Source organism: Brachyistius frenatus, unplaced genomic scaffold, assembly GCF_029030835.1.
Source record: "Brachyistius frenatus isolate BFR_SWC_R1_liver_20210118 unplaced genomic scaffold, ASM2903083v1 Contig_12, whole genome shotgun sequence".
In the NCBI taxonomy this organism is placed as follows: domain Eukaryota; kingdom Metazoa; phylum Chordata; class Actinopteri; family Embiotocidae; genus Brachyistius; species Brachyistius frenatus.
Genome location: NW_027210611.1, coordinates 3,925,442 through 3,937,500, shown reverse-complemented (window position 1 = coordinate 3,937,500; position 12,059 = coordinate 3,925,442). Strand labels below are relative to the sequence as shown.

General features: G+C 38.2%; 2 protein-coding genes across 2 annotated transcripts; both read right to left on the bottom strand.

The window, feature by feature from the left end:
• Window positions 1-5,810: 5,810 nt before the first annotated feature.
• LOC138617373 (chemokine XC receptor 1-like) lies at window positions 5,811-8,026 on the bottom strand. Its single transcript, XM_069692342.1, has 3 exons — window positions 7,613-8,026; window positions 7,166-7,217; window positions 5,811-7,030 (listed from the first exon to the last, which is right to left on the bottom strand). Exon 3 carries the CDS (start codon window positions 7,018-7,020, stop codon window positions 6,001-6,003), a length of 1,020 nt encoding a protein of 339 aa, XP_069548443.1. The 5' UTR covers window positions 7,021-7,030; window positions 7,166-7,217; window positions 7,613-8,026; the 3' UTR covers window positions 5,811-6,000.
• Window positions 8,027-9,196: 1,170 nt separating this feature from the next.
• LOC138617372 (chemokine XC receptor 1-like) lies at window positions 9,197-11,698 on the bottom strand. The gene is made up of 2 exons (XM_069692341.1): window positions 11,672-11,698; window positions 9,197-10,730 (listed from the first exon to the last, which is right to left on the bottom strand). Exon 2 carries the CDS (start codon window positions 10,704-10,706, stop codon window positions 9,660-9,662), a length of 1,047 nt encoding a protein of 348 aa, XP_069548442.1. The 5' UTR covers window positions 10,707-10,730; window positions 11,672-11,698; the 3' UTR covers window positions 9,197-9,659.
• Between the last annotated feature and the right edge of the window lie 361 nt (window positions 11,699-12,059).

Sequence of the window (12,059 nt, the reverse complement as noted above, 5' to 3'; positions counted from 1 at the left end):
TGGCAAACGCTCTCGAGCAGATAATCGAGGGCACCAGGTACAGTACATGCTTGAAGGCACTTCCGGTTTTATGCTGCCTACGTTCGCGCCCATCTCCGTCAGCCAATGAATGACCAGTATTAAACTGCCTCTCAAATACTACTTCCTGTTACCGCCACAATAAAGCGTCACAATAAAAACAACATTAACTGCGTTTTTCTAAACGTAGGATATTTATTCCACCTCTCCTGAAGTAGCACTTTTAACAATATTTATGATGTATCCTTTAACCTTATTCAACTTTCTTTTAACATCAACTTTATGACAAAGCATGGTACTTTTAGCCTGGCTTAACAAGTACAGTGGAATTTTTTTTTTTTTTTTTTTTTTAAACACTTTTGAACAAACAACAACAAACTTGATCCTCTTAATGTCCTATAAAACTGACATGAAAAAAAAGATCAGTCACATCATTAAGTAGCCTAACACCCTTTATTGAATCTTTCATTTAAACTTCTGACATCTGGGATATGGTGTGGTCTTTGCTATTTAAGTGTGTTTAAGAGGTTCATAGGCAATACGTTCATTCATCTAATTTATCAATGATTTTTTTTTTTTTTTTAACATTGTTGCTGCTGTCCAAGGCCCTTGTCTTTGATATTCCATGATATTTCCATACTTTCCACACTTGCTGTTACTTGTGTGATGTTGTGTACACAATTAATGAGATTATACTACACTATCATTATAAACAGTTGGCATGATACTGTATATATTGTACTGGTTTGCTGGGGATACAGTAGGATATCTACTGGTTGATTTTTCAGGCATATTCCAATGTTATGTTTCTGTTGCAAATGTAACATTATGCTATGCAATGCTATGCTAGTTTTACATTACATTAAATACAAAATAAAATGAAATCATTTTAAATGAGCAACATTAAAAAATGAAAGTTGCAAAGTAAAAAAAAAAAAGTTAATTTAATTTTTACATGAAACATCATGACACACTGTGTAATATACATCAAATAGCCAGCCTTACAAAGGCAGCTAGGCTTAGTGTGAATATCCAGATGTTTGATTTGTTAATTAAGTCTCCATGGTAGTTAATCACTGTGTTTTTCTATCTGACAACAGCAGGTAAGTAGAGGAGGATGACCCTAAAATATAGAGATTTGATGATGTGGGATATGCAGAGACAGGTTGATTTTATTCATTGTGGTTAGAGTTTGAAAACTCACCAGCAGCCAAAAAAGTTGGTCAAAAAACAAAAGAAACAACTGTAGGACTTTTTACTTGGGACTAATAACTCTTTGTGAGAGCTGTCTGTTGTTTTTTTGTTGTTGTTGTTTTTTGTGGCTGACATTGAAAGTACATCTCATTAAAACTAATAATATGGCACTGTTGTACTATCATGAAACAAGCAGCATGAAGCCAATACCCATATCCCCTCTAGTGGAGAACTGCAGCCTTACATTGGCAAAATACAGGCCAAGATGATACATGAAAGATGGAAGCCTAACACATGTATATTTTTAAGAGGACTTCAAAATATTTCACCCTTCTAAAATCGTGATTAATTTAAAGTGTGTGTGTGTGTGTGTGTGTGTGTGTGTGTGTGTGTGTGTGTGTGTGTGTGTGTGTGTGTGTGTGTGTGTGTGTGTGTGTGTGTGTGTGTGTGTGTGTGTGTGTGTGTGTGTGTGTGTGTGTGTGTGTGTGTGTGTGTGTGTGTGCATTAATTTGTACGGTAAGTGTCTGATAAACAGTGGATCGAATCCTTTTTCTTAGAAAATAGAATATTCCCATGACAAATTTGATCAGGATTAGGTGCATTAGTGAAATGTCATACATGCCACTGTGTTTCATATGAGGATTAAGTCATCTATATTTGTTCACAAAAAACAGTTGTTTGTAATGATAAGGCTGACACACTCAATCGATTTGCACGCATTTCCCTGACAGTCCAGATTAACAAGCAATAAGACTTTATTAGCAATATGCACCAAGTACGCACACATTTAAGCATTTGCAAGGCATCAATTAAATTCACATATGGTTGGAGTAATTATCGTTACAGATAACTGAAATTAAAGGGGAGATATCGATGTGATAAAGGAGGGTGAGTTGCCCTGGAGAAAAGAAGAGCAGAGAGTGAATGTTGGGGCCAGGGAGGGCTAGTAGCAGAGACTACATGAGAAAACAACAACAGCTGTTTCGCTCATGGCTAAAAACAGGATTGAACAACAACATCATTTGCTAAGAAAATGATCTGTGAAAAGAGATTGTATTAACTCAAAGATAAGAAATTGGAAGAGTTAGATTGTCTTTTATTCAGGAGCTTTTTGGGGTACGTTTTGGATTGTATTTTTCTAGTTTGGTTTTTTACTCTGCAGTCTGTGATGATGTTAATTCTGTTGTTTTCTCTGCATATTTAAAAAAAAAAAATCCACAAGCTGATGCTGCACAAGGTAAATTGTGATCTTTCAGAGGTTTGATCACTTCCTTTTTGGACTGAACAAATTTTGATAAGTTCAAATATTGTTGGAGAACACTCCTGAATGTAGTGCAGGATGTTTGCATGTCATACGTGCAATGCGGGTTTGAATCTACTATGTTTATAGGTCACTTATATTACAGACTCAATAAAGCTCATTAGTATTGATGACTTGTACACACAATTTTATCATAAAGCTACAGCATCAATTTATATCTGCTAATGTATACACTCACACTACACACAGATCATATTTCGGCACTAAACCCTCTCCCAGTGTCTGCCAGAAAATGTGTGAGCACGCTCGCGACTGCTCTGCCCTTGACTTGTATCCGTTCATCCAAGCGTGCTGGATGGTTTAGTTAATTAAGCTTAATCTAGCCCCAGAGACAGATATGAGTGCTGTTACAGAGGCCCACTGAGCTGTCCCCGTGCACTCTTCTCTGGACCCCCTGTGGAGCCATCAGGGCTTTGCTACTCAACCATGTTCAAGTACACTGACAGGGCTCTCGAGAAACACATTACATGTAATAAAGTTAAAATATTTGGAGCACAGCAAAAGGGAGAGATAGTTCCTGTAATATTTTCATTACTGAAATGTAATAGTGTTGGTATTTCTCACGTATGGAAAAGTAGCCAAAGTGTGATGTTGATTCAGACATACTCAATACAAAATCAGTTATGTGTTGTATATTATATCTTACTAACCCTGCAGCTAAGAACTAATTTGCTCGTTTTGTGTCATCTAGACAAGGTCTTTTGAGAGGGAAATACTTTTCTGATATCTTGTCCAGGTTAATATGTAACAAAAAAAATTATATAAATTAACCACACTCACAATAGCTTAATTTGCAGTTACAGTGGATGCATAGAGGATCATTGCCTCAATGAACTGGTGCTTACACATATGAAGACAGAGAATAAACATAATTGATCAGAAATATAACATTCAATGTGCAAATGATGCTCTTTAATGTTCAATTTTATGAGTAAGAATGTTTTTTACGAATGTATTTGTTTCGCTTTATTAGGCCTGATCTGTAATGTTTGGTCACATAAATGAATATGTGAAACATAAGTAATTTGTTTGTAATTCAAAACAATAGTTTATTCAAACTACAATTATTTTTTAACCATTAGATGAAACATTAGCACCCTTCATCAAATGTTGATATAAATGGGGGCATTTGGGGCATATTAAAAGAGATCTTAATCTGTTTGTGTTCTGTTTGCATTTTATTTAGACATGGATTATGCCTGTAAGATATTTTTTGACTGACATCAAAAGCAGACTATCTTTCAAAACACTTGCAACTTTAATTATCCACTTACTGAAACACACATACTAAAACATCAGCAATAATTACATTGACATCAAGACACAATATTAAAATGATTAAACAAAATAACCATAAATCACAGTTTCAGAATTATAATCCTTTTTTACTATCACCGGCATTATCACCATTCATTTTTGTTGCCGCCTTGTGGATTGATTTCTTCAATACAGTTTAATTATTACAACAGTGTGATCGAAAGTCACCTCCGAGAACGTACATTTGTTTTCATTGTTTTGGAGTTGTGCTGTTTTTTTTATTGCTTGAGACAAAGTTGAACTGTGAAAGTTTTCAACTCAGATGCAGTTCTTCCTTTTTCTTACAAAGCAACATTGCAGTAACCATCAGATATCACCTTTGCTGCTAAACGTGTTTGACTATCTCTAATAAAATCTAGTTCCTTCCCACAAATGATTCATCATTTTTTTTTTGTCTCTGTTGCAACTGACAGCTTACTAAAACCGAAACAAGGCACAGAAATTCCTCCACATGTTCAAGTGGTACCCTTTTATCTTTGCAAAAACAAAACAAAAAGTCAGGATGGTTTTCATCAGTGTGATTGTCTGCTTTAATGTGAGCTCCAACTGTGAGCATGTCTAACTACTACAATAGTAACCTCAACTGTGTTAAAGGTCAAGAGAAAATGTAAATGTCTAGACTTCTTTATCACACTCAGGACATTTTTCACCACTCTAAAAACTGGTGAGAGTGGGAAATATCAGCCCTTAAAAAAATATAATTCATAGCAATATCAAGCTCAATTGCTACCCCTCTTACAAGATTCGTCTTCTGATCAAATCTAGAAACAGTCTCCAGTTTAACAAAATCATGGGTCCCAGTTGGAAATAGCATACATAATAGCTAGCGTTTGTCTGAAATCAAGGACACACAGCATGAATTACAGTAACATAACTGTAATAATGGGTTGATAGCTATAGGACTGTAACTGTTGCATTGATCAGAATGCAGAGGCAGATGTGATTCCAATCTTCGTTATTACATATTATTGTGGGTGTGGTTGTTGTGTGTGTAAGTCTGTGTGTGAATAAGAGTGTATAATTGTGTGTGTGTGTGTGTGTGTGTGTGTGTGTGTGTGTGTGTGTGTGTGTGTGTGTGTGTGTGTGTGTGTGTGCGTGCGTGCGTGCGTGCGTGCGTGCGTGCGTGCGTGCGTGCGTGCGTGTGTGCGTGCGTGCGTGTGTGTGCAATAATTGTGTGGTTCTACAAGAAAGCAGAAACAAAGAAATATTAGCACACTGGTAATACTTAACAGAAGTAATGAGCAGGGCAATCACATCACTCTAGCGACCATTATGTGCATCCAGATCAGTTTTTACCGAAACATACTTAACACATAAATACACACTTAAAGCACAGAACTTTGTATCACCCGAACATACTTAGTGGTCTCTCAACGCACACGTGTATGATTGACACAGTGAAACTCTGGTGACTCTGTCCTGCCTACCAACTCTCTCTCACCCACCTATGGCTGCAGCAACAACTTAGCCACAACAAGCACATGTGTTACAGGCATGCCCACAACAAGGGCTTTGATTGGCTGATTCTTTCAGTCCGTGTAACTACTAGTGAAGTCCTTCAATACAATGACAGATATAGCAGTGCAAATTCACTAGATCTCCAGTACAGAAAGCCTCCTCATGACTTGGCAGGCCCACTCCCCAAAGATCCATCCAGGCTGCAGCAAAGGTTACAAACTGAGTTGCAGTAAGAGGTTAGATGGTCCTCCAAGCTCATTGGAAAAGAAGGAACTGCAACAGGAAGCTTGTTTCCAGACATGCTGATGTAGAAGACCAGGGTGGTGGACACAGCAGTATAGAGAGGAAATGATTGAATGATGACTTGATACTGTCACAGCAACATTTTGGATATCCATCCTCACATATTCGCACAAGATTTTGTTAAAAAAAAAAAAGGGGACGTTGAAACAATTAGAGTTTAACAAAACTTTATTTTCTATATCAAGAGCAAAGCAGTAAAAAATAATCATACAAACTAACTTGCTTGAGTTTTTTTTTTTCACATACCCATATTTTACTTGCCATCTTAAAAATAAAAATAAAAAATAAAAACAGATCCACATAATTTTAAAGAAATGTGCAAAATAAATAAAAACTAAATACAAACTATGTGACGTGAAATTATTTACAGTCTTTAATTCCATGTTTATCTATTCATTGTGCATCTCTAACATAACAGCAGAGTTTTGTGCTGTAAAAGCTACATTCTGAATAACAGATGTGTTCTGGCCGTTGCCTCTCCCCCCATTCTTCCTACACACATTCTCACAATGTAAAAGGCGCAACAGATATCCCCGCAACTCTTGTGAGAGCATATACAGCAGAGGGTTCATACAGCAGTGAGAATAGGCAAGTATACGAGAAACATTAAGAGTGACGTCCAACCTCTCTTGTGCCTTACAGCCCTCGGGTGTATATAAAGCCATAATGAAAAGCAAAATATTATAGGGTCCCCAGCAGATGAAGAAGGCTGCGACAATACACAACACCACAACTACAGTCCTGTACCTTTTTCTGTTTGAAGCCTGCAAAACTGTCTTGAGGATGGCAGAGTAGCAGAAAATAACAATGGCAAATGGAAGGAAGAAAAGCAGTGACACTTGGAGATAATATCCCAACTCAACATCAGGTTCATCAGGAGGAACACAGTCGGACGTGCCGAAAACGTTCTCCACCTTTGTTTTGATAGCATCGCTCAGGCATGCAGCAACACTGATGATCCAGGCAGCAATACAGGCACCAATTGCGCACCTCTTCCTCCTGACACAGTTGCTCGGCCAGTTGCGCAGCACCACTGTCATAAAACGATCCACAGTCATGGCGGTCAGGATAATGACACTGCTGTACAAACCAGCAAAGTATGCCGCAGTCACAAATTTGCAGACAAAGTCCCTGAAGACCCAGTGGTGAAGGTGATTGACGGCCCAGAATGGAAGAGTAACAGTGAAGAGCAAATCAGAGCAGGCCAGGTTCAGGACGAAGATATTTCTGACATCTTTCAGGTTCGTGTAGATGGCAAGAACACATAAGAGGAGACCATTGCCTATGGCACTGACGATGAAGATCAAGAGGAAGAAGACACCATTGATAGTTGAGAAGTCAGACCAGTGACAAGCATATACCAAGTCACCACCGCTGCTCTGTCCTTCATTTGCAGAGTTGTTTGCCATTGTAAATTTTCTGGGAAATATGAGCACAAAACTAAAATTGTCAAAGACTGAATATATTTCTACATAATTACAGGAATTTGTAATTTCTTGTAGGATATCTAAAACATGGAGTAGGAAGTGTAAATGTAGGTATTGAGGAACTTACCACGAGTCTCAGCTGAGGGTGAACTGAATTGTCTTGAACGGTGCAGGAGTGGCTGTGATGTACAAGAGGTAAAAAAAAAAAAAAAAAAAAAGTTCCTCTTTTTGGTTCATATTTGGCAAGATGATGTGTCATTGAAAACTATTCAAAATAAATTTGTTGACGACCTACTTGTCATGACAAAATCAAAACTAAAAGTGATATGCGAGGGCTGGGTGTGGACCCAAGAGCAGACAATGAGGCGTAGAATGAAATGGAATGTTTGATTGAAAACAGGAGTTGTAGATAAAGCGCGATTGTGAAATCCGCAGACTCTTTTGAAGTGAGGCTGCGTAGGCAGGGGAAGACACAGAGGTCCTCCAGGCTGAAGTGAGTCCGAGTGTGTGAGGGTCACTGGGAGCAGTAGGCTCGACATTGACGGTGATCTCCGTGGATGAATGCAGGACTTACAGGTCGGAGTTGACTGTTGACCTCCGTGGGCCGACACAGGACAGCAGGTGAGAGTCAACAGTGGGATCTCCCTGGATCTCCGCAGGACATCAGGCACGTTGAGGGGACTGAGGGGACAGAGGGGACAGAGCAGACAGACTGCTGGCAGGCTGCTGAGGCAGACAGACAGAAACTGAGGTCAGAACCAGACGAGGAAAAAAATGAGACTCAAAAACCTGCAGTGTAAGCATGGTACCAGCTCTGACAATGCTGGAGTGCAGAATCATTTCCTTCCTGGAGGTAAGTAACAGGATTGACAGCAGCTGTACGGGCTGATCAGGGGAGTGTAAGTGTGAGGTGTCTGGAGGCGGGCAGTGGAGAAATACACACTCTCCACACACAGACCAAGACATAAAGCGTATGGCAGACAACAACAAACAGGGGAATGACAGAACACACAAGGAGAGGAGATCGGAGGGAACCAAAGTTAACACACACAGGGTCAGACAGGGATCCTGACACAAAGTAAATGAAAAGTAATACTTCAATAAATCTAAATATTTTTTCTAATAAAAATAAATACGGTTGAATACTTTGCTATATGGATGTCAGCTTTTTTAGAAACAACAGAGGCTCCACTAATCAACGACAAAGTACATTTTTTTACAACGTATTTAATTGTAAAGCATGATGTTATGTGAAAATAACACAATAGCAAAATACTCAGTATAAAGGAAAATATAATGAAAATGAATTTAATGTGAACATATAAAATAACTCATTGAAAAGTGATTCATATAAAAATATGAAACACAGTTAATCAAAGTGAATCACATGCATGTATGTTATATCTAATACAATTTACAGTATAATCAGTTGATAAACATGATTTTAAAACCACACACCTGCTACAGTCACACCCAAATAGAAATAATACAGCAACACAGTTCGATTGGAAAGTAGGCAACTGCACTTAGTTACAAGATGAAAACTGGATAAAATTATGGATTACAAGTCACTTCTTACACTCATTGTAGCAGGTGAACCTTTCCACTAATTGGAAGGACCCCTCTCGGCTCAGCAGTCTAAAAATACCATTTACATGTGGCAGCAGGAATCGAGCACTGCTGTCAAGGGTGGTTAATCGATTTACTTTGACCTATTTGCCCGCTTGAGCCAGTCTACATTCTCCTCTTAATGTTTTTTTTTTTTTTTTTTTTTTCTTTTCAGCATTTTACTAAATCAGCACTTTCTGAGACACTCAAACCAGCCAGTGTGGGCCCAAGAAGTGAAAGTTTCAAGTCTCACATGTCTTCCCCATTTTTAGCCTCAACTACTGAACCTCTTGTCTGCATGCCTTGGCTACTGAGTATAGTTTGACAACTATGCAGGCTATTGAGTAATTGTGTGTGTCTGTGAGGCTGCACTTAGGCTTCGAGCTAAATGCCAACACTAACCATTGCAACAATACTAATGTGTTGCAGGTGTAACATTTACTGTGCTCAAAGTATTCATTTGGGATCCTCAGAGGTAGCTACTTTATGTTTAACACAAAATTAGCGAATGTTAACATGTTAAAGTAAAATAGTGAAATCGTAAGTTTGTTTGCATCTGGTTTCACTTGTTAGCAAAGTGTTCCGGGGTGACCTGATGGCTGAGTAGTTTAATGCACAGGCCTGTAGCTACCACACAAGTAGCAGCTGAGGCCTCACCTGCCCTGCTCTCTTCCCCTCATTTCTCTACCGCATTACTGAAATAAAAACAAAAGGCCAAAAAAATTAACAATTCTCCAAATGCACAATACAGAGAAAACAGTTGTTGTACACAATTCTAATTGTTTGACGGCATTGCCTGGCTGCTTATAAATACAATTCAAACAGAAGGCTGTAACTTGAATGCAGCATTAGCCACAGTGGACCATGGTTGAAAGGAAATTATATCCATTAATGGTATAAAGATTTCGACAGACAGCTACAACTTTTCATTTTTAGTTCATTGCATAATTGCACATGTAAATGTGATTTTAAATGAGGTTTTCCTCTCTACTGCTACCTTTTGCGAACATCGTCTACATCGAGAACTCTTCACCGTTCATCATTGATGTGATTGTGTTTCGGTTTTGCCTGCTGCGGATGCTGTTGTTTTTGCGGCCCCAGTTCTTCAGCATTTTCTTCAAGTGGGTTTTGAATTTAACCCCCACAAACACGTAAAACACAGGGTTAAGGCAGCAGTGTGAAAAAGCAAAAACTTCGCTAATGTAAAGAGCGTAATCCAGTCTTTTGTAAATTTCACAATTTTTAGCGAGCATTCCTGATGAAACTTCTGTTTGGGGCCATAAATACTGTGACCGTAGAAATATTACTATATTGTAAGGTACCCAGCCAACGAAGAAAACAACCATGAGAATAAAAATGAGTTTTATCGTTTTGTTTCTTCTTCTTTGGGCAGTAGGACGCAGCAACCTGTACACGATCTGAGTATAGCAAAAAATGAACACCAGCAAAGTCAGAATAAAGAGGACATTTTGCTGGTAGATTCCCCACAAGCTCCAGTAAGAGTTGGCATATACACAGTAACTTGAGTCCTGGACTTCAGTGAAGATGAAGGCTGGACTGGCAACCAGGATACTCACTACCCAAATGATCACAGATGCTACGACGCTGTGGAGGCCTTCGGTGGACACAATGTCAGACAAAGGATTCATGACAGCTACATAGCGGTGAGCGGTCATCAGGATGAGGAGGAAGCCGCTGCTGTAGAAGCCAACGTAGAAGATGAAGCTCACTATTTTGCATGCAGGCTCCCCTAAAGTCCATCCGTGCATATGGTAGTGGGCCCAGAAGGGCAGACCTGCGGTGAAGAGGAGATCCGATACAGCCAGGTTCAGGATGAAAGTGTTGGTGAGGGATTTGAGATTCTCGTACTTGACCAGAATCACAAGGACCAGGATGTTACCAAACAGACTGAGGATCACCACGATGGGGAAAAACACGGGAGTGAAGATCGCTTGAAACGGCATGATGCTTGTTTTGTTGCACAGTTCACTTTCATAATCCTCATCATAATCATACATTGTGTAATTGATGAATTCAGGGCTCAATTTAGTTGTGGCCATTTTCCTCCAGCAAGAAGAGCAAATCTAAATATTTAAAAAGACTGTGTTAGACAGATGAATCAAACAGGTCACTTTACACAGTCTTAAACATTGGATGACAATTACATTGCAAAACTTGATTAAAAACGATTTCTATATTATATCCTTCTCCATGACTCAAACTTAAAACAGACTTATTTTTTGTCAAGACTGGTGCATGGGAGCAGCGTCAGCATTGTTATTGTAACCCTAGAAATACAATCAGAATTTAATAAAAATTTTACCACAGTAAATCCTGAATGATGCTAGAAATACTGTATGCAACTATATTGCAGCAGAAACCTGTTAATTTTACCAGTGAAAATGAACACAGAGAAAACAACAGGGAAAGAAAACTATCATGTGGAGGAACAGTATTGCAAGTCAAACCTGTGGGACTCTTTTCACCTGATCCAACAGGAACAGGCTAGAATATGTCTTAAATAGTTCAGGCTAGCTAACAGCTGATGATCTTAGAGTTAGATTTCAGCAGCATTTCATTTTAAAGACAAAAAAATGTAAATGCCATTATTAGAATTTAACTCTTTTAACTTTTTAAAGATATTTCTTTTTCGCTTAAATTATACTCTCGTTAATTTTGGTTTTATTAGATTTTATTAAATAAAAAGTCTACTTTACTCTAAAGGGTTTGTGTGTTCATGTCAGACAACAATGCACAATTATAAAAAATAAATGGTATTTATTTGGCTTTTAAACAATTCAACAACAAAAAAATATCTTTCAAAACAGTGTTCCCATTACTCTGGATGATCTACAGGTCTTAATGTAAACAGTTTAGGGACAGTTTTCTTTAACAGCATCCATGAAAAGATATAAAAGTAATCTTTTACAAAATGCTAAACACAGTCAACTTTAACTGCTTAGTTGTCAAAAATGAGAAACCCTAACTTCAACAGATAATTGAGAAACATGGAAGCATACTGTACCTGCACAAAGGTAGGATGCACCTCAGTCCTTCACACAAATAACAGTAAAAACTTGGCGAACTGAGATTTCATCTTAAGTATCAACCATAAAGGTGAACAGAAACCCACCATCATTTTCAGTTCATTACAACAGTTGTAGGACAGGGTTTCAGTTAGGATCTGACATGTTCCCTTCAACTTTTGTTTCATACACTAAGAAATCCATTTTAGAATAAACCATTTTGTGAGACTGTCAGCTGAATATCTATAACTAACTATAAACTATTTTAATTTCTCAGATGTTGTCCTGCAGCATACCTGCAATATGACTTTAGGTTCCAATAAAGATTGGACTATACAATTGGGTTAAGGGCCTTTTGTTAATGATGAAAATGTAGACTATTTGTTT